Source organism: Phlebotomus argentipes, unplaced genomic scaffold (assembly GCF_947086385.1).
Source record: "Phlebotomus argentipes unplaced genomic scaffold, Phlebotomus argentipes genome assembly contig_6, whole genome shotgun sequence".
Classification (NCBI taxonomy): domain Eukaryota; kingdom Metazoa; phylum Arthropoda; class Insecta; order Diptera; family Psychodidae; genus Phlebotomus; species Phlebotomus argentipes.
This window is the reverse complement of record NW_026776145.1, coordinates 1,393,390-1,417,421: the sequence shown is the minus strand read 5'-3', so window position 1 is coordinate 1,417,421 and position 24,032 is coordinate 1,393,390. Positions and strand designations below refer to the sequence as shown.

The following is a 24,032-nucleotide window of genomic DNA, read 5'->3' as shown; positions in this document are numbered from 1 at the left end:
TTGGATGAGAATCTGCCGTTCAATTATGTGCCTGAGTAAACCGGAATGAGACGGATTAATTGTTTATTGATTGTGGTATGTTTCTATAAAATACATCTTGCGAGTTGAATAAATCTGCTACGGATTAGCCGGTCCTTCGTCATTGATCAATGATCAAGAATATGTCGGCTGTTTGCAATAAACTTATCCATTTTCTTTCTCAATTCATGCAGAGAATAAGTTAATTTATATTATTTCTAATGCTAAGAAATTGAGTGAAAAGAGCAAAATTTCCATTTCGCCGCCAGCTCTATTATTTCTCTATGACTGAATACATTTTGTGCAGAAATCATATGATTTAAATGAAATTGTAGTAATATTTCAACAGTGGTCGAGTGTTAAAAGTCTTTTCGCTGCGTAATTAGAGAAAACTATTGGGTTTCCTCATTTATAAAAATCACTTTTTGGATTAGAAGTGAATTTATCAAAGCAAAATTGGATTCCACAAATCCTAATTAGTTTTTATGATTTCCTTCAGGTTGCATTTCTAATTCAGCGACACCTGATCAGGCCCTGAAGAAAACTTTCTTTTCGTCTAAAATCAGCGGAATGATTGTGTTGGATTAATAACATTATACATTGCAGAGCGGAAGTTCAAAGACTCCTTGGAAAAAGAGAAATTCTAGCAATATTAATATGCTGGAAACATACTATGTATTTTGCAGTGTGTACACCTTCATTAGTAGCAACGCCATGTGACGGCAAAAGAAACAGCGAAAATAGCAACATAAATGACTTTTTTCTCGTCACACAGATACGCATGCGATCTTCCTGTGTCGGAGATATCTCGCGGATTCTGTCAAAAAGAACCCATCTTGTTCAACACACCACCTGAGGCCGCGAGCATTTGCATATATGCACGAACTTGATGGACTTCTATGCATTTCTATTTTAGCATCCATAATTAAAACACGCACACATGCATCGATGGGACGTGTTACGATTCTACAAACCCGTTCACACGATCACTAAGGCCGTTTAATTGATTTGGGGTGTTCGAACGCCTATATAATTTCGGACCCAGACAATTATCACCTTTTACTTGGTCAAAAGTAAGTTTCTTCGCACGTCTGTCTGAGTACTTTGTGGCAAGTCAACATCATGATTATCTCTCTCAACAGTCACTTTAAATGATTAACTGGATCATTACGCAATAAATATAAAGTGATCCAGTGACACCACATTACGCAAATGCAAGATCTCATAAATTTTCGACGGAGTCAAAACTTTCAGCCATTTTTCAGCTTCCCCTCATCAATACAATCTCTCAAGCGCCATTGGATGTCTCTCAACCAACAATCATTGATTCTCTTTGCCCGGATTGCAAGTGACATCGTAAATTTTTGCCTTTATTGGACTCTTTAACCGGAATGCGAATTTCATGGGCGGCAAATTGGCGCCCCGAGAAATTTCATGTTTCCCTGCTCAATTTGGACCTCTTTTTTTCGTGCCTTTTATTTTTTTTTATATCTGTTACTGCGAGGTGAAAAATACTCCCAACCCTCCACCATAAATTACCATTTACAATAAAGCAAAATATTCACGCTATTTCTTGTTTTAACGGAAGATGCAAGATGGAACACCCACATGGTGTTTCACGTGAAAATCAGCAAACATTCCGCAGTTTAGCACTTCGTAAATGCTAAAATAAAAGTTATTACTGTGGAAAAATTATCATCTGCGAGTATCTTCTAATTTGACCTCCTATAGCGGATTATCACTTAAAAGGATTTTTACAATGGAGCTACATTTCAAATGCTCCCAGTTTATCTATAATGAAACTTGAGATGAAATGTAAAATTAGTTGAAAAGTGACAAATTTTAATTTGTGTATATCTAATGAATTTCCATTTGATCTAAATTCCTTCACATCTCCCTCCGACATTCCTTTACTATGAGTGAAAGCGTCTTCACATTAATTGGACCAATTCAGATAAATGGCGCAAACGAAATTCCATTTTCAATAGACGAACTCATGCGTGTGGAGGCGAATGGGTATAAAATCGTGGAGTGTTGTGTGAAAATAGTCCCTTTGTCTGATGGTTTACAAGAAGTTGTGCTTGACCTGCACGACTTCAACCCTCTGGGAGAGGGAACCTAATGCTCCAACACCTCTCGGAATATTCACCTAAATCACGCAGTGGGATATTATCTCTATTTTCACACAAAAAGCCTGAGTATGTAAATATTCACCATATTTCACTGAGTAGGCAATCTCCATGATTATTCCATCCCAATGAATGGGTCTCTAAACTTCCACCAGAGTGCATTCTGCAATTCGGATAGACTTCTGAACTCATAGGCTATCTTCCAGTGTGATCACTGGCGGAGGCTAGAAGTTACAGAAATTTGCATGCACTTGTATCCGGAGGACCGTGTTTATGTTCTCTCTCGGGCGAAATTCTCGAGATGGTGTCAATTTTCATTAATTTAAGAGGAATGGCGTGTGTGATTGAAATTCGGGCGCTAGAGATTAATTAGTTAGCGCATGTAAAATCCAATTTGTGGATGTTTTCATGGTGAAACCCACATAATTACCAGCAAATCGGCAATAGACTCAACAGATGGTCAAAATATTCCTTCATCTCTCCTGCCTTCTCACACGTTGAACATTCAAAAGACTTCATACATGAGCGAAAATCGCGTATTTCTCTCTTATGAAACAAATTCGCGATACATTTGCTGTCTCACTAGAGATGATAAAATATACCGGTTTGCCCCTGCCCAGGCTTCGTCCGGCACTCGAAAGATTTTTTAAAGGCGCATTGTGAGAAAGAACTTTTTAGTTTCTGATAGCAGAGGAAGCAGAGAATTTTCTCCGGCATCAAGAAGTGGGATTTCAACGAGCTCTCTTGCCTTCTTACACATCGTAAAATATTTATTGTTCATTAGTGATACAATAATGGTAATCAATGGACTGCTCAATCGATGCTTGCAGTCAGAAATTACACTCAATCTTCCTCTGTTGTCTTGCGAAGGTCCCTCTAACATCCATGGATTTTTCCCGCGCGCAATGTCTTGTTTGGCCGACTAGAGATAATGCATTTTCTTATATTCCACTTTTAAGAGCTGTGGTGGTAATGGAGCCATTTAGATGATGCTAAGATTAATCATTCACTTCCTTAGCAAATGCCCGGGTGATTCTGCCATGTTGTACAACAGACCGTGGTCGGAGCCTCAAATGGACGAAAAAATATCCCAAGTATCCAGCTGAGTGTTTCTACTCCTCAGAAGCAACTTTTACCATTCCGAGCACCTCGACCGTGAGCAACAAGTGAAATCATGCAGCGTGTAACTGCCAATAAAACTATTTAATTATATCAGATAATACAGTCTCACTTCTCATTTTCATATTCACAATTATCAGTGGCTAGTTGGAGAATATGACAATGTTTTTTTTCTCTTTAATACTTCATGTTTGTACAGTGATTTCCTGAAAGTATCGCTATGTATTTTCTTAAGCATCCATATCAATCATCGCCCAGTAATGAAAACAAACATAACACTCTTGAGATTCAACATACCACATGGAAAATGAGATGAAAACGTTTTCAATATTAAACACTTTCGTTTTGAAAAATTTTATGTATTATGACTGTAGTTAGAGCATGGTGTGAAAGTAAATTCAAACTTCACTACGTCTGTATAATTTTGTATTCATGACTGTAACTAAATGTTCATTACGTTGAGTGATACAATTTTCAATGCAAATGCTCTAGTAAATTTAAAAAAAAAAAACCCAATTTTTTAGCCATACTATCAACAGAAGCAATAAACGAAATGTTACTCTGACTTGTGTACAAACTTCAAGGAACACGGGAGAAATTACCAAGGCAGAGAAATCAACAATTCTTTATGGCAGTATTTCATACATTTCGCCACTTATTTCGTGCGAGAGCACCGACACAAATTGTAAATTATGTTTTCAAATCACATTTCGCATGGGTCGATGTCTCCTTACAGTTCCGTAGGCCATATCAGCCAAGTCGCACATTTGCAGTAATCTTCTAAGCGTGTACAGAGCAAATCGACATAGTTCTTGTAGGAATAATTTGCTGTATTATTTCACATTGGCTCATGCCCTACTTGTCAAGTATACGCTTTTATTCAATCAACAACGAAATCTTCCATCTATGTATAAGTCAACATGAGCTCAACATTTCCGTTTTCACTTTGCAAAACATCTAATTGAGGAAAATATTCACGGTTTCTGCCAACTACTGTTCGTACTTGTCCTATCATATCGACTACATATAATTACTTTTCACATGACTAAAATTTATGTTGTGTCTGGCAATCAATCGTGAGATAATTTTCCCAAGACTCTGACCGTGGGCAAGTCACAGTTCGAGGAGAGTATTCACGAAATGGGCAAATCGCCTTCGCAACCTATAGGCCATATAATTTGGCAATCACTGAGATAGAAAATTTTATGATCCTCCAGGGAAAAAGAAAGTGCTTTAGACACTAGAAAATTGTTACACTTGATGTCGTGTTAGAAAAAGTTTCTTCAGCCACAATTTCTATTGCACATTTTCATGCTTGAGCTCAATATCTTGTCTCTTCCGTCGACTCTGCCGCAGCATAAATTTCTTCATGGCGCGGAATCGCTTTTTTCGGTGTGAATCCGTGAAAATCAATTCACGATTTCGTGATAAATAAACTGTGTGACAAATTGAGTGTCATTAATAAACAGCAAATAATACAAAATTGCCTTTCATTGAAACGTTGTGTGGATTATTTTCTATATTTGATCTCAAACACCCCGTGAGGAAACAGTATTCTCAAGACGCACACTTCAATTTGGCAGATTAATTGACTTTCTCCTGCATTGCAAATTATCTCGTGAGTATCGCTCTGAAAGAAGGGTTCAAATGGAACACTGAACCCAGATTAATTTGAGAAGTATCAAGCTGACGAGAGGATTGCTCGGATTCGTGGGAAGTTTGAAAAGTAGCGATAAAATTAGCGCGGTAGAAATCATCTGTGAAACTTTCTTCCCGCAAATTAATGCGATCATCAGACGATAGTGAGAGAAAAGGCATTAAGTTTGATGTACATGTTAAATATCTAATAAATCTTCTACCTTTTCTTCACATCTCTCCGCTTGTGTCGCATGCGAAATTAGGTGTGTGGAACTCAAATTGATGAGAAACACAGTTAGAAATCGCGATGAATTGCTTAGAAAATGGGAAGAACTTTTTTGCGACTCTCAAATTAGTCATAATGATACATTGATTATTCACAATATAATTTGTGTTAAATTTATTGTATATGTTTCAAATTAAAATTATCTGCACGTTCTTCCCGTTACTTAATTAACTCTATCTGCACTTTTAATTTTTACTATCTCGCATTAGTCAATAGACATCCCTCTCAATGTTTAGCAGTGGACTAACCGGACGTTTTTTTCTCATTATCACATTTCGAAGTATTCATTTCTCTGACATCGATGGCGTCGATGGAATAATTAACAGTGGTGGACTTTTTTTACTGTTTGATTGGCAAATAATTGAGGAGCTTAAAAAGAGTCACACATACCTGGCCCCAACAATCACTTGATCTCTGGCGACATCGAAGAGCAGACGCGAAAATGATGTGACATTTCCATCAGTGAAACGACTCGAAGTCGGCAGCAAATCTGCAAAGAAATAATCCGAAAATCAATTAAGAACCTTTCAAAATTATTCCACGGTAAGTGGATGGGAGCATAAGTGTGTTTAGTGAGATAATTCTCCAAAGAGTGATTGAAGATCTTTCACATCAAGTGCATTGAGAACTCAAGATGCATTAGTGATCACTTTCAAGTCCTCTTTGACTTAACAGTGACACGCGTTCACCAATCAATCATGGGAATGTTTTTCCATAAAAAAAATACCCCACGTGCATGCCAATCACCACTCTAATAACTTTCAAATTGTATTTACTTTTGATGAGTGACCATAGCAAATATCGCCAACATTTGAATTTATGTAGTATTTCTAGAGACTGTTTAAATTTGCCAATATATCCCATTCACTGATCTTGTTTGCAAATAATTGACCCAAATTGTGAGGTCTTGTTGATTTTCAATTTTTGACCCTTTTTGGATGTTGATACTGGCTGAAGATCGAGGAGTCATGGCGCCGCGCTGCGGTCTCCCATTAGCATAAGAAGCAAATATGAATGCTTTCTACAATCACACTTATTATTTGAAAACAGTAATGGACTCAGTAATGGTTCAGTCCTTCATGTATAAATCCACAATGCTCGACACCACAATTCAATAAAATTAATCAACCTAATTGTATAATGAATGTACAGATATTCCACGAAATTCATCCTCGAACTCTTATATTTCCAGACAGAAAGCACATAGGTCATAACTATTTACAGTTAAAGATGATTAAAGTAAAATGCAAATACGGATATTGTAAGTTTTATGTTGGTAATTTTAAAATGAATTGAGGTATGCAAAGCATATGGTCACAAGATACAAGATGCACATCCTTCTAGAAATCTTTGTCAGCAAAGGCCGGTATGAGAAACAGATGTTTCAAAATCTTCATGTGAATTCAGAAAAGCAACCGTTTACTTTAGTGGGGTGTAAAATAAGCAATGAAATTTTACCATTTCTTATTACCAGTCGCACTTTCTTATTCTTTTCATGATTTCACCCACGACCTTTGCCTTCATTCGAAGGTTTATCAGTAAATTGACTCAAATTATAGAATAATTTAGGCCAGCCTTAAATAGCCTCAATTTTCAAACACTTACGACAAAACTCTAGTGAAATTCCCACTCATTTGCTCCCTCGATTTTTATTTATTATTTTAATACCATCTATTTGCAATTCTCCTAGAGCGCACAAAGCCAAAGATTCATTGCTGTTTCACGGGCGTATATCTCTTGTAGGTTTCTTGTACAACCAAAGCGATCAGTTTCAACATGCAAAGAACCGCCTGATGCAATCTTTATCATTCCGTTTTATGCAAATCTCGATCTCGGGAATAAAAATAAAAATGGTCACTATTTGTTCTGGCTCCGTACAAAATGATTGTCAGAAAATTGGCAATTATTCACGAATGGCATTGAATTAATTTATGAGGTGTACTTTAATCCATTTTGTGTATATGAAATAATCTCATCATTGGTGGTGGAGCGCTTTGCCAGGACTTTGTGATGTTCCTCGCGCGTTCTTTTTATGCCATTTGCTACACTATATATTATAAATTACGTTGCTTTTTATTTATGCACATATTATGCAGAACATGTTCATGTAATTTACGCATGTACGAAGAGAGTGTGGACTCCTCCATAAATTCCTCTCCGCCAAGGTGCTAATTTTGCATTATCTTAGACACTAAAGAACATTAAGAATCTGCATGTTTTCGCCAGGCACAATGGAGCACAGGTAAGAGGTATTATGTCTTTCTGTCAGCTCGTTCGGTACATGAACTGGTTTGACCATTATTTGACCCATTTTGGCCAGTAAATTATGGGTGAGAGATCGGCCAAAATTTCTGGCACTATAATTGCACACGGCTGTGTTTCGATAATAAGTTTACCAACAGAAGAAATTGACTAATCTTGCTCTGGCAGCTTCAACAATTCATATTCTTCGGCTCCATTCGCATCATTGCGCGCAACATTTCTTCTCTCAATCACCCCACATTATCATTGTCCTTCGCAGGGCAGGACATTGCCCTGAGATGACTCTCCGTGACCACGGCGAGTGGGGAGTAAAACAAACTGTTGCGTTATATCTGTGTTCTCGTGGTGGAGCTACCTTTTGAAGTTATTTCACGTACTCGGCCTGTGATGTGCGCTTTCTGTTAATGCCGCTGCTCTTTTCCTACTTTGGACAAGTGTCTTTCATTGTCGACTTACTGGATTTACCGGGAGGGTCGATCTTTCCATTACTTTTTTCTCTCTCCTTCTTCTCATCTTCTCCTTTCTCCACTCCTCCTTCTTTCGCCCTGAAGCCACATCAAATCCCAACGAGGCGCAACGGTTGTGCGGACGATGGCATTAAACAAAGATGGTAAATAATTTCAATTCCTGTGTCATCGATATTTTTACAAGCAAGTAAAAATTTATCTAGATTGCCCGTTAGAAATGGGAATTCATCGACTTTTTAATCGTACCTATTAAAACATTCTTTTATCTCTCGTTGCCGTTGAAATTTTTCGAACCTGATGAGAAATATCAATTAGGCACTCGATACATAAACTTCTGAGAGAAATCTTCTGTTGGAGGAGATTCAAGTGGGATTAAGAAGTTTTTCACATTAAATAATATCAACTTCTGTTTGCCGCTAGATTATATGCTTCAATTAATTTACGTATCTGACCATGCTTAGAGAATACGAGTCTTTCAACTATCCATTTCATTTATTAAAGACGACAAGTCGGAGTCCAAGAGGGCTATCTTCATTTGATTAAATTACCTCAATATTGTGCAACGACTCTCAGAAGAGTTGACGCAAGAGAATTTACTAGCCCCTCAACGCAAAATAATTTAAATAGACAAAGCTCCTTCAATTTAAGAGAACGAGAAAGGCGATCTTGCGCTTCGACAGCCACAAAGAAGCAGGAAAATCTTACAAACATGCCTCCATAGAACCAATATGGGATATTTAGCAAGTCTCTCGCCAATAGTAGAAGCCTTTGTCTCAAATCGTGCCGTGTTGCTGACTGTAGCCAAATAGGTTTTACTTGAGCTGAGTGAATTAGACACAATATTTTAATATTTATCACCCACTATTCACAATTTGCTCACCTTTAATTCCCTATCTCTCAGTGTCTATTGATCGAAATACCACGACTCTTGATTCACGTGGATTCTTTGCATAAGGTTGGCGATTATCATTGAATGCCTGGGTATCTCTCGAACGAGGCTAGGCATGAGATGATTAGTTGTCACGAGGGGTCAAGGCGCAACAATAGAAGATTTTTACAGCATACAAATTGATTGCACTATTGACACAATGCCATTTTGTACTTAACGGTCTTATTAGTCGTGTCGATGGATTTTTCTCAAATTTCTCTTTTAACCTCCTCCACAAATGAGATTTTACTCTCTTTGCTCGCGTCAGACCGGGAGATAAATCTCTGGAGACTTGGAGTTTCACCATGACATTCTTTGTTTAAGCGCGACCATTAGAATACATACATATTGTACATTTCCTGATGGAAAATAGCAACCCAGGAAATTATGGACACCTCCGGACTCCGGAGTGAGGCTGACCAGAGTGCTTGTGAGCGATTGAAGATGCCATCGTCACTAATATGGTGAGGTTTGCATTCCGTGTAAGGTCACAGTGTTACCACTGTTCACGTTGATATCGAGGAATGGCTGGTGGTGGAAAAAGTCTCTCGTGAACTTTTATTGCATTGGCATGTCTCAAGAAATCTGTCGTTTTTATTGCCTTCGTACCGCCATATCGCCAGTAAATTGAAGCTCACATTGCGTCCATCAGTATTCGCCATATAAAATGCTCTCGCCGAAGCGATGAGACTTTCTTGTATGCCGAAACAACGGACGACGCGATGTACAGGAATGCTGTCACATCGGAAAAAAGGCTCCGTATCGACTTTTATATTTGCGTGGATGATTTAAAAGAAATGCAAGATCGAATTTCTCACTCATCAATACCTTTTCCATCATACCGAACGGCAAACCGTTACGCGACAATCTAATTGCGATCTACCATCCATGAAGGAGGAGATTTCTTTATTTCTTTCTCCTTGTCGAGAGTGTCTTCACCATCAGCATTTAACCCACTTTGGAGCCACCCGCCGTGTGAGATATCTATTTCTCCAATTCTTCACCACAACAGCTCACCGAAGATCTTCCACCTCGCGGAGGATTTACCACGGATCACCGAATCGTTCAATCATCGTGATCGGGCTGGACAAAAAGTGTGAGGTGTGTGCGTGAGACTAAACCAAAAAAAGACTAACCATGAAAAGTTAAATGCGGTAAGGGGCATCTGGGCTTTGTGCGGAAAACATCATATAGATGGTAACAATCGATGATTGCTCTTTAGCGTGTGATTAAAAGACCCACAATTCCCATTTATACCCAACTTTTAATTCCGCTTGTGTCTTTTATCTATCGATCTCTCATTGGATCGCTAGAAGTGTTTTATATGGCAATTCACATGGTGTCTCTCCATTGAATTATTTGGTCTTTTCGGCTGAGGTTCAAGCATTTGGCTATGTCCCATCAACATTGATTCGCGAATCACCTCATCATTGGTCATTTTTGCGCGTGGAGAAAAATTGATTCAATCGAGAACAGGAACTTGATCGATTTCGCATTCCCAGCATATCGACGATTGATGTTGAGAATGTTTTTTTTTCTTATATCTCTCAGTTGAAGCTTTTTCTGCGTTCATCGACTGTTTTTTTCTCTCTCAAAGATTTCAACTTTTTCTTGCTGCACCAAAGAAACTGGCACTGACATTAGTGCCATTTTCTCAGTTGGCGATTTTTTTCCCTCTTGCCCATCAATACGTATAAAATGTATGAGTTATGTGTATTTCTCAATACGGACATAGAGTGTATGTAAAAATAACCACAAGTCATTCTTCAATAATGTCGTGATTGAAGACTTAATTTTTAATCACGTTGGGCAGTAAATCAATCGTTTTTCTGCAATTAGTTTGTCTCCAGAGACTTTCCACATAAGACAGTCACTAGAGTTGATTTCCTTACTCACATAACCTTTCTTAGAAACGCAGTCTCGATGATGTTTGAAGAATTTTATAAATGCAATTCTTTTCCAAGTACCTACTAGCAAAAAATACCCAATGTGAGCCGCTAATGTGAACTTAGGAAAACAGGCAGAAGAGAGAGTGGAGGAGAATTGTCTTCAAGGAAAGGCGAGATTCCATTTAGCGGTGATGATTAATATTTGACGATTACTGAATTTATTTTAAATACCACCCAAAATATATTGCTACCTTAAGAGAGCATGAAATATCAAACAAATTTATTGCTGCTGTAGTAAAATTATTCTCATTTAATGGTCTTTCTTTTTAAAGTTAACTCTCATTCATTAATTTAATGAAACAGAAATTACACACAATTTACCACACGTCATATTTATTCAATGTTGGCAATTAATTACCAATTCGCGTTAAGTACTTAATTACATACTGATTAAAGACATCAATTTGAATGAGGTGAGACATGCAAAACGAAAATAATTCGAATTGAGATGCGAAAGAAATGTTTTGCATGACAATTCTGTGATTTTTTAAATGAGGAGCGTATCTTTTACACTTGTAATTGCAGACCACACTGCACGACACATTCTTCATAAATTGCCCCTTCAGGTGCAATTTTGCTGTAATTGTAAGGTAGATTTCCTAAGATATTCATCATATTTGGATCCTTGTGTATCTCTATGAAAATCTTAGTCTCATTTTGACTGAAATGTGTTACAATTTCGGCAACGAACATGTCACACATGAAGCTCTCTTACCTTGATAAGCGATGGATCTAAAGTCATGTTCCTTCTCACTTAATACCACTAACGGTGAAGATAGTGTCACGAAGACAACAAATGCCGCCAAAAAAGCCATTCTGCAAATAAAACAATAAAGATGGTATATAATATCAGAAGGAGGGTAATTTTCTATATAGATTAGTTTATATATACATAAGAATATACATTAGTGGGATTGAACGCATGTAATCGAAACCATGTGAGAGTTTCTCTTTTTCGTTCAAGTATAAACCACAATTTAATAAAAATGTTATGACGCCGTTATTTCTTTTAAAAACCCTCTAATAAAAACTACTAGTTACGCAAAACTCAACATGAGTTTTTCGGGTTTTCCACTGATTTTACATTGATTATATAGAATTAAAAGCCCTATGTGTAGCATAATATTATTTTGGGCTAGAAATTAAAGCAGTGGGTAGCTTCATATCTCACATGACAATATAAATTCGACATTGGCGGTTTTTAACCTGCTTAATCATGGCAAATAATAAAAGTCTATCTGATAGTAAAGCGAGACATTAAACGATATTAACCACAATTCATGGGCTGAAAAGACTGGAATCATTTGTAGAAGTGCCACAAAGTCTGGTGAAGAAATATTTCTCTATGAAATTTAATGTGAAGTGTGTGTATATACTGCAATAAATAACTGAGGTCATTTTGATGCTTTTAAAGGAAGCAATTCAATTAATTTTATGAAAACATTTACGTCAGTTATTACTCAGTTTATATTACAACTGTCAACTTTTTTCTCCATGCAATCAATACGTTGATTAATTCATTTTTGCGTAATAATGATTAGATTGCTTTACGGAGCACTTGTCACGGGGCATCATTCTTAATGAGATTTTGATAGAGAGTCGGAGGGATTTGGAGTGTTTGCAAAAACTCGTGTGAAAACAGAGTTCAAAATGTCTTGTGTGATTACGTACACGTAGCCACAAAAACCTATTATCTTCTGTTTGAGCAAGCTTTTTCGGCTCTGGCAGAACCACGCGATTTCGTTGGAAGAGAATTATCTCATTGAAGCAATATCAGACTTCGAGTCACCTTTTTCTGTTTGTCAATGCAAATGTTAAATAACAAGGAAAGCAAATAAAGCGCAAAATAAAATAAGAAAGACTGACAAACAGAAAATGTTACGTGAAAATGAAGTCGGACGAGAAAAATTTAATGCTTTTAGCAGCAATCAGCAGTGTCACATTGAAGCGTATTTCGTGCAAGATCTTGCATGAAATATTGTCCGATGCTGATTATGTGTTTCACTTAATGAGACACTTCATATGCAAATATATATTTTTACGTATTGGCATAGAAGTGTCCTTTCCGAATGCCGAACAATGCCACATTCTCGCCCATTTTCCCAGCTACATTTTTCTATGAGCAACAGATTGTGTTTGAACATTCAACATTTAGTTAAACAGTTAAATTTTGCAAAAGCATTTGCCAGACCGCGTTTCACCATTTGTTTGTTCAGCAAGTAGAACATGCCAAATAGCGTCACAGTGATAAAGAAACCTATTACCATTCTCTTACCATTAATGCCCATAGCTGGGCGATAAGAGAAATATAAGACAATTTTTTGCCATGCCATTTTAAGTGCTATTATCTCAAACATTTTCTTGTCTTTTCCACTGAACCGGAGAAGTATTTAGAACGAAATATACATATTTTAGCGTTTTTCCTTGCAATAATAATTCACATAATAATTTAGAAGAGTGTATCTGCATATCATTGTTTATGTAAACAGTGCGTATGATTAATTTACAAAAACGCAAATTTGCTAAATAAGGGGGTTTCTCAGTGGCAGAAAATAACGTAGTGAAGCACTTAAACGCCAAAGGAACGTGCAATCCTCCTAAGTCAGACCATCTGCTAGATTCAATTTATTTCTTGCCTGTTTTGCTGCGACTCTTGCTCATATTTTCACAAGAGAAATTTCTTTAGGAACACTATATTCAATTGCGTGTGTAAAATGTGTAAAATAAATGGAAAATATTTTAACATTTATAGCACTTGGCTAATTGAAATTTTATAAAGCACCAACATATAAATTAGATGCTGGAATTTATGCAGTGAACAGCATAGTTAAACGCCCAATGACAAAAGTATAAATGCTTGACTAAACAGGAAACATCTGCTTGTAGATCATACAAACACTCCAAGTGGTTGTGCAAAAAATGGTTGGAAAATCAATTAGATAAAATTATACGACCACCACACCGCAAGGTGTGGCTTTTTATTGAAAGATGTTGCGAAAAATATGCCACTTCAATCAGAATGTGAAATCCTTTCATGATACTGAATTGCGGATTTCAAAACCGCTAACGGTTATAATGATTGGATGAGCATTGGAGGAGTACCACAGGAGAGTGTAAAGCTTTATCTCTCAATTGTCATTTCTTTGTGTAATTTTTCTCTAAGTATAGATCTCGTGAGGGTTCATCGATCTCATCAAAGTCATATCTCGGCCCATGAGATCGTTATGAATCGAGATAGAAATTTATTTCTTTATTGAAAACATCCAGCAAGACAACCTCAAATTAAATATTTGATGTGCCATGACTTTATCATCACACTTCTTCAGACCATCAAACCTGTTATCGTACAACATTGTATTTATTTAGGTTATCGTGCCCTCTAAATGCTCTCTTTTTCCCTCCACTTTTCCATGTGCTCAGCACCTTTTCTGGAGTTACTATCTCCGTGTTGGATCATATTTTGAACAACCACACTCCAACTCAAGACACTCTCTTCTTGGCCAATACACTTCCATGCGACTCGGCAGATAAATAAATGCGACACTTATTAATTGCTATCATCATGTTCTTGTGTACATGGTGACATCAAATGATTTGTTTTTATTTCCCAGAGAGAGCTTCACTTATTCTCTGGAGGAGACCACATCTAGCAAAGGAGATGGATTAAATAAGATTACTTCTAAGAAGTGATATCTTTCACAGTCAAATATTTTGCCTCTAATTTGTTGACATGAATCAGCTTCAACTGCGGCTACAATTAAAGTCACGAGAAGCATTGCTGTACTTTTATTAACTGTTGAATGACAGCAAATCTTTCTTGGAAACTCTCTTGTCAACTATGAAGGCAATCATCCAGAAGCTCATAAGAGCCGTCCCAACAATCCTGACCTATTGACATGCCTTGAATTGAGTATAAGAAACAGAAGAATGCCACCTGAAATCGTTTGCAAAATCTGTATTATGTAGCCATGCTATGTACATATTCGCTTGCCCATAGTCTCATCTTTTAAACCTGTTTGCCGGTTGCGTTTTGCTTTGGTGTAATATTTTAAATAAACTCTACGCAAAAAAGAGATACACTGCTTCTGAGAATCCTGCCGCATTTAAATATAATGCGTCCAGTTAACTCCAGAGACTTGATTCGCCCACTTTGTTCATTGTTTCAGACCAAATAAAGTGGCCCATCCACCTTCTCGAGGAGACCAAGTTTCAAATTTACACTGCGGGTCAAAATGCACAATCGGACAAAACGATTGCATAATCTTATATATACAGATTTGCCAAACAAACTTTGAATCGCAGATGAAACAAAATGAAACAAATTGATTGTAAAATGGTGTGGATCAATTCTATTAAACTCCTTTTACTCATTCCAAAATTTTTTTTTAATAATCCTTCTTCATGTATGAAGTTCAAAGCGAATGATTTTTATATACTTTTTGTGGCTGAATTTACTGAATTTCATAATACTCTGTTGAGGTTTTTCATCTCACTGTTTCTAGAAACTCATCCGAGCCTCTCTCTCTCTGCATGTGGTGGTTTTGCACATAACGAAAGTGTACGAGATACGCTAAGAACGTGAAATCCCTTTGCGAAAACAATGTATAGATAGAATCGCTGGCGGTGCATTTTAGACTTTGTTTTTTTGCTGAAAAATCTATAAACACGCTTACGTTTTAGTTTACGTTCAAATGTACTTTCGTGTGAGTTCTTGTGATATGATTATTCACACGAATGTCGCAAAAATGAATTGACAGGCACTTAACTCAGTGCTTCAGAGTATTTTGTCTTTTTCCATGTCCGTTGAAATATTATCATCAGGAATAAATTGTCTCTCTTAGCCTTCAATTTCGTTAAGGCTTTTTTATGATCACGTCTTAAGATAATTGATATGGTAATTTTTAGTCAGTGTGATATTATTTTATCGATAAATATGCTCTTTTCAAAAATACACCCGGTAATTGTAAAATATTACCTTGAAATTCAATACATTCAATATGACTTGGCGGAAGTTGATTTATTGAGTGACACATGGATTTATGCAATTCCAAAATCTCATCAGTTACAAATAATTTCTGTGAGACATTCTCGGCCTTCATGAAAATACTTTTGCACATTTTTCATCACAATCCAAAGAGATTCTCCAAATAGCACACACTGAAAAAATAATTGAGACTTTTTTTTAGAAAAAAATGTGTGTTACAATCCCAAAGTCACATAATCAATTCGTCTGCACGTTTAAAGATCTCTTCCAAAGGGCATTTCACAAATTTTTGGGATCCTAAAACGTGTCGCTAAAAAAAGAGACGAAAAAGGAGGGTCACTGAAGAGGACTATTTAAAAGGACAGTAAGTAAAAAAAACTACCATCAGGTCGTGCATCCATGGCAAAAATCTGGACAATGGTTCGGAATTCTAAAAGATTGTTGTTACATAGATATGCCAAACACGAAGAAGAAACAGAGAAAGCGATATAGGATTTCACGGTGATTTATGACATTTCATGGTTCTCAGCGAGAGTGCCACATAAAAAGTCAAAATCTAATCGACTTTTGAAATTAGTGATTTTCGAGGGCCTCAGTTTTTTTCTTTCGATATGTGAGAACGGAGAGCCCATTTGGGATCTTAGTTGCACTCTTGCATAAACTCACGTCAAAGAAATGTTTGGCCTGAAAAAATATCCCAAGCCATCAGGCCTTTAGACTTTCGGGACAACTAATGAACAACTGTTTTCACATTAATTTCTGCACGAGAGAGAGAGAGGATCTACGTAATTGATATGTGAGAATTCAGGGATATGGGAGAAACAGGTTAATTAAGAAGTGGTATATAAACAAACATAGGCTAATTGCTTTTTATCATCAATTCTCGCGACTTGGATAGCGTGCTTCCTGCAGCATGTGGTGGACAGAAAAAGGAGTTGAAAAAACAAGACAGAGGCAGCAGAGTTTCGCAAAATGCTCTACTCTCAGGCTATTTGTATCAATTTTCAAACTGACCACAGATTACGCGCCAACCGATCTATCAATAGAGCTAGTGGGTCACTCTCCCCACACTGCATCGTGAGCTTGGGCAAGGTATCCACTCGCAGGTACCTTTTTCCCATAAAGCATATCTAATAAATATGAGAGCCTGCCGAGTTGACGGTGTGATTATCGAGGCTCATTTGAATTCTCATCGGCGGGTGCATATCACATTCGTTTAGCAGCTTCCTCGTTAATGATGGATACTTTTTCGGTTCTTTTGATATTTAGACGCTCTCTTGACTAATTAACAGTTTTCAAGAGTATAAACCTTGTTATATGCCTGATTTATTCACTTCACAGAGTGCAATATCATTAATTAGTAAATTCTGCTCTCAGCATGCAATCAATTTTACTGATTTTACTACTTATATAGGCTTGACTCCAGATAATTCAACACATAACATAAATCGTGAAGAGTATATTTTTTGACAAGAGTTGCGTCCGACTAAAGAGGCCTTAAGATATGATTTTAATTGTCGGTGTGGCGTTGATGTGAAAACACAATAATATTCTTTGCGGCCGTTCACGGAGATTAATGCCGCTGCCCGATATCTGTCTTGGCAGATTAACACAGTTTCATCGCTATTCAAGAGATAGTACTGCATTTGATTAATAGGAGAGATAGGAAAAGTAGGAATTTTTTAGTTAATATCTCAAATGACCGTATAAAATGTTTAATGTTGCTGTTAAGAGTCTCCTCTTTCATCAAGTGCTCGTGTGTGACTTTTCAGGTGAATTCAATACCTCAAATATCATAAAACTTGCTTGGCTTCTGAATTTATTCTCCGGATATATAAAGCGTATGACCAATAATTGGTGTCGTTTTTCATGGGAGACAGAATGATGAAACAGTACACCTCTTTCTCAGTGTTCTCCCTTCTCCCAGCATATCAATCGATTGGAAAGTGATCTCTCTCCAATTAGTTGATTTTTTTCCTCATTGTAAAATATAGGGTTAATCAGTCATTTCCGTCCAGTAATTTTTTTTGGTCTGCACTTTATCAACGAAAGGAAAATGCATTGCCCAGACTCATAATAATAATAATAATCGTCATTTGTCGGCACAGATTATTATGTATAACTCTTCTCACGCTCATGACGACCCCAAAAAATGCCACAAAGTATATACGAAGGGATGCAGAAAATCATCACAATTAAAATCTCTCCTTGAACTCTGTTCTCGACCTTGTCACGGAAAAGACATGGAAGTGGAATACGTTGCATAATCGCGACACGCTTCGATCAACAGGTGTGAGTCCCAGCATGGGGCTTTCGTATCCACGGCGGAAGGCTGTGTGACTAAGAGTGTGGAGCTCCGGACGCTAGACTCGCGGAAGTCATCTGGCTCAGATACGTTTCGCAAGAGGGAAAACCTCGCGGAGGACGAGACGCAGGCCATGTGCTTCTGGGCACATCCGGGGAAAAAATTATCCGCATCAGATTGCAAATATACACTGTATGGTGAATTTATACCTAAGTGGAGGCATAGGTTTTAATTAATAGGGTGTCAAGGCACAGTAAAATGTTATGACAATTTCACCATCTCTAGTAGTCGACATAGAGATCTGCAACGGAACTTTTACGGCCAATTACACTGAAATTTACAATCGTGTACTCCAATCTCAGCAGCACAACTTTGCCTATTAAAGTTAACAATACATCCACCCAAAAGCCTCTCATGTGGCTGTAAAAGTTCATTGATTTCCTTCAATGAAATTGAGTTTCTCACGATCAAGGTCAATTTTGAGAGCAGCCCATCATCATCGTAATTGCTTAATTGTCCCTCACGGGTGAGTTCTTGCAAGAAAATACCCTAAGTACCAGTTCGCAAGACAGTGTAAAATCTCTGCTGTGGACCCTCCTCTTCAGGTGGATGACAAAAGGTAGGTATCAATTACGGGGCTTAAGGAGTACTCATGAGAAGACGTTGTCAAGAGTGTCGCATGGGAAAATTTGGCAAATCGTAATCTTCAGGCGAAAAATCGGAAATTGGGAGCACATTTACCACGTGGGAATATTATCAAGTAAAGTGAGTTTTGAAAGCCAAGAAACTCTCGTTGATTTCTCTCGCTATCATATTGCGAGCGCGATACATCTAAAATTAAATGAGTACTGGGAGACAGCGATGGAAGTATTTTTGCCAAAAAGCCATATCCAATTTAAATAAAAATCTCTCACGCAAAGCTGGCAGAAACCGATTAATATTTTTAATGCTCGTCTTCATACCAGAAGACTGCGACAAAAATATTTTCCACGGAAAACTCTCCAGATGATGCAAATGGAGAATTGTATCAGTTTAAATTTGCATCTCATTTTTGAGTGCACCGAAGCCATAATCTGAAATATTCTGACACTAATTGATACTCTAAATTCCAGTGCGGCTCAGAAACCGGAGATTTGTATAATATTTGTGATTAATTAGAAAAAGCCCGTGTTTCCATATAAAATGAATTGGAATATGAACTCAATCTGATGATGTACTCTTGCTCTTTCACCCATTGAAAAGGGGCCACGAGACATGGAAAATAGACAGAAATTTGTGATTGATCTTGTTCACGTCGCCCACTTCCCATTCAATTGAGATGTCATCCTAGGAATTATGTTAAAGAGGTCTCAAGTGGTTAACAATAAAAATATACATTCCCTAACATATGTATGTATGTAGGAAGAACTGTATGTTCCTTTCATGCTCAGTGTGACTTGAATTTTGTAATGGCATTGAAGAGTTTTCGTGTCATTGAGTGTTGAATAAAGAGTGTTGGACTTTTGAAGAAGAATAATGAGGACAGTCATTTAAAATTGGGAAAGATTTGGGGGATAAAGTCTCGAGTTCATCCAGAGAAGGGCATCAATCAGTGTAATTAAACTGTGATCTCAATTTGTGAATAAAGGAGAACCCGAGAGACGTCGACGGATTTGGAGGAACGCGAAAGAAGTAGGAAAGAGGATTGTTGACTGTAATTAGTGGTTTGTAGTCTGACAACTGTGAATACCGTCAACAATTAATAACATGGACACATGATTAATGGCAGAGAGAGATGAACTGAAGTGACCACCATGATGGAGCTGCGACAAAATTAATTTTCACATATTATCAGAAAGATGGAAAAATTTATCGAGTAATGCCATTCAATTTCAGCATTTCTCCATTACTCGAAGCCATATGGTGGACATCCCATGCATAATTGCCAATGAAACTGCACAAGAAGTATGAATTTTATTAACCAATACCTCAACAATCTGTCTCTTGAAATAAGTCATGCTCATATTTATAGCGCTTTATTGCCAATTCAAGTGGCTTCAATATAAGGTTCCGTTGTGGGGACTTAAGTGCACATGAAAGTCTTCTCTGTCGCTTTAATGATTATTTTAGCCCCAAATTGATTTCCCCATGGTGCATCCCGAGGAGAAATTCACTATCAGTCATCTTATTGAAACACTGAGGAGAAACTTAGTTGCCTAGAATTTGAGTGGAGTATTTCATTTATTCACAAAAGCGAGCACATGAAGAGTCTGAAAAAAGCCCCAAAATCCAATTCGTGTGGGGCTCTATAGGCAACCTTCATAATACCATTGACCTTTACAATGTACTAACTCCGACTCTTTCGTACACTTTCATTCCTTTTCCAACCTTACAATGATACAAAGTGAAAAATTGATAATTCACGGGAGAAGTGATGCTTACATATCTGTTGAAATTCAGTGATAAATCATGAAGAGTATGATAAAGTGAGTATTTAACTGTGTGAGAATTCAAACCCTTTCACTCACTGTGAGTCAAGTCTGTGTCTGTATCATATGCACATATTCATTGCACATTCAATTTACGTAATTTCAGCATCTACTGCTATCTGGCTGTGTTCAGGAAGTGAAGGCTGCAGTGACCTCGAACTTCAAAGGCGCAATGTCACCGGAGCCTTAATACATCACTCAGATCTACAGACCAATGACTGATACAGGTGTCTGACGCTTGTTCTGGCGGCACTGCAAATGCCGTATGCTAGGGGGAAATTTATGTATGAAGGAGTACAATTTAAGTGAATCGGAAGACAATAATTATGTCTCTGAATTGTGTATGGGAAGAATTATGCTATAAGAATAGCTATTGAGAGTAAAACTTATTATTCTCGCACTCAAGAAGATGAAACTTGTTTTATAATTGTTTCAAGTGGTACTTTGCATCATATTTGCTGGTCTGTCGGATAAATTAATTGCAAATATTTATTGTGTCTCTCTGCAATAAATTAACAATTTTTGCAAGAGATATCCTTTCATATGCAAATAATAATAATAACATTCTCATGATTCTCATTAACTATTCATCTGCGATCCGCGCTAAAACTAAAAACTCCAACATGAATCGCTTATTGACTTTGCTTGATTTTTTTTAGCAGTCAAAATTTGCATAACTAAGCAGGCAGCATCTTACGTGAATGAGTTTGTGTATGTTATTAAAATCACATTATTCCTCCTATTCGTTATAATTGAGCGTCTCATTAAATTCCACTAAAATAACTCGTGGAAACGTGGTATTTTGGAATCGAAGAAGTTTCCACCCGAAAATTTCCATTTGTTGCGAAAATACGTTATTTCATCTCGGTAACATTGGAAATGTGTTCCAATAAGTTTATCGGGACATTAATTGAGTTGATGAAATGTTGAGGAAACTGTTTCCCCAACCAGAATTCGCACCATAAAATTACTCCTCTTGAGTATGTGCACACAAGATAAATGGTCCCATTTGTTATTTTCATATTTCAAATAGCATCAATTTTAAACTTTTCCATGCTAGAGATATTTTCACGTTTTTCCATTATGCAATAATAAATATCCTCGAGTATGTCGCGATTAATATGAGTTAATTGCGCATTTATGCTTGAAATACCACATATTTCTCCGCCACATCGGTTCTTATGCTTCTGCAGATAAGTTCTCGTTATTGTATTGCTGATGATTGATTGGGAGATAAATCGAGAAGCACATAAAACTATGTAAAAAACGCTCAAAATCATAAATGCTTAGCTAGATGTACCAGCCACTAATTTGAAATCCAATTTTCAAACTCTGTAAAATAGGTTAATGATTTCCAACATAAATTAGAGCCTAATCTACCACCTTATATAATGCGCTTTTTATCAGTTTTCTTTTCTTGTTTGATTTGCCTCAAAGTCTCAGACGACTATCTGATGAAACGACGACGTGGAGATTGGACGAAGACCTAATTGAATGTTTTTGGAGAAATCATATGCGTTCAAGAGATGATGTGTTTTTTTCAGTTTGTCCTGCCTATAATTTTGAGTAGCTTTGTGTTATGCTATTGGTTCTTCGCTTATGTAGACCGTTTCTCGAAACATTAGATACTACACCGCATCAAATTGATAAAAAAAAAATTCTGATTAGGAATTTTCTCTGGCATTACATAAGAGTAAAAATTTAGTACCTGCGATAAGACTCTATTTACCTTTGGTTGACTAACTGTTGAGACTTATCACTCCTGATATTAGATTATTTTTTCAGTCGTCTCCACTTGAAATGCCTCCCAAGAACACTTTCCCATGGAAAGCTTCAATTTCCTGGCCGTAAGCCAGACGCTCAAGGTATGAATTGTAGAATAAATTTGTGTCAGAGTTATTCAGAATGAAAATTACATGTCTAGAGTTGAAAGGTCAACAATTACATGTAACACAAGCCAGATGAATGGATATGTGATGTGGCAAGGAGAATTTACGGCACACCATCACCGCGGTTACAATTATAGCTCAACTGCTACATTCTTCATGTCGGAGCTGAATTGGCGCCGATTTTCTTCCACTCTAGTAGATTCGTTGGATAGCGAGACTCACCTGATATTATCACTCAGCTGCTAATCCATGAACCAATGCATATGTCATAGCATCAAGATGAGATTTTCAGTCCAGAGCTTGTACAGTTACTCCGTTGTCACTTGTAATCACTGTTCTTACAATCATTCAGCCTTTATACAACAATCGTTCGCTAGATTGGATGAAGTGGACAATATTTGCCACCGACAAATCTCACTCTGTTCAACTCAACTTGACGGTATTTTGTTGGACACACAGGCAACAGCAAATCACGAAGAATACAGCAAAAAATATTGTTCGTAGCTTTCTCAAAGAAATTTTGATTGGCCTTTGTTGATCATTTGAAGAAATAGAGAAAATGACTTTTTTGTTCGCTGACACGGGATTAGACTGTCTTGTACACGCTAGAGTTCTCGTTTTTGCTTAATCCTCTCCACGAAAGCGCACTAAAGCTCACTTTGAAAAAATTCCAATGGTATTTATTCACTTTCAGTCAAAACAAACTCAAGTTTAAAGGTCACCCTGCGTTTCTTCTATCTGTATTTGCATGTGGTGACAAATAGGAAATGGCGAAATATGTCACGAATACAACGTCTCAATCTGCACAATTAACCGATTAAATGCTCCACGAGAGATATTTTTTACAACACTTCTTTATGCACACGCCATAATCATTAATTTATTGTTATACAGTTGAAAGGTCAATGCTTTTGCCTAGTCGTGAGAAAAAGACGTTCAGGCAGAAAAAAACTGTGATTATTTTGAATTATCCGCAACATAAATTTCCAGTCTATCTGCCTATAATGTAAACACCACTTGAGATATTTGACGACATCATCTGGTCCAGAGAGTCAATGGGGGTAAGGCCTCAAGCGATAGTGTGAGTTGCTTGGGCAAGAATGATTTTGCGCGCCAAAAATAACATTTCACTGATTGAGACACTCATTCACACTCTCAAAGAGTCAATTGACCGTCGAAACTCCGATATTCACACGGAAATGGCCAAAATTGATGAGCGTTGGCTCCAAGTTGGTCCACAAAACACAAATCGGAATAAGCAAAACACCTCGATTTAGTGATCCGCGCAGTCGCAGCAAAAGCACGTCCGACCGTTTGTAATGCTTCGCAACCAATGGCAAACTGTCCAAGGAACTGAGGCTTGAACCTCAAGAGTCGTCGTAGAGTTGGGTTTCCAGTTTTTCTCCGCATATGTTTTCGTTTGTGTTGGGTTTCTTTTGAATCGTCACACTTTAACATGGAGTGAACACTAAAGCCAAAGCACATGAGCTCAAGTCGTGCGGTATATAGACGCTGGCTTCAGTTTACATAAGAGGCTCGAATATGGCGCGTAGAGAGAAATCACGATTCAGCCGGCATCGCGCTAAAACT

At 37.3% G+C, this 24,032-nt stretch overlaps 1 protein-coding gene across 1 annotated transcript in view; it reads right to left on the bottom strand.

Annotated features, from left to right (window-relative positions):
- LOC132260357 (semaphorin-5B) overlaps nt 1–23,717 on the bottom strand; it is a 44,091-nt gene extending 20,374 nt beyond the window's left edge. The window contains exons 1-3 of the mRNA XM_059758454.1: nt 22,665–23,717; nt 11,512–11,612; nt 5,581–5,680 (exon numbers count right to left, since the gene is read on the bottom strand). Of these exons, the coding sequence (XP_059614437.1) occupies nt 5,581–5,680; nt 11,512–11,611 (200 nt within the window). The 5' untranslated portion in view covers nt 11,612; nt 22,665–23,717. The remainder of the gene's footprint in view (nt 1–5,580; nt 5,681–11,511; nt 11,613–22,664) is intronic.
- Between the last annotated feature and the right edge of the window lie 315 nt (nt 23,718–24,032).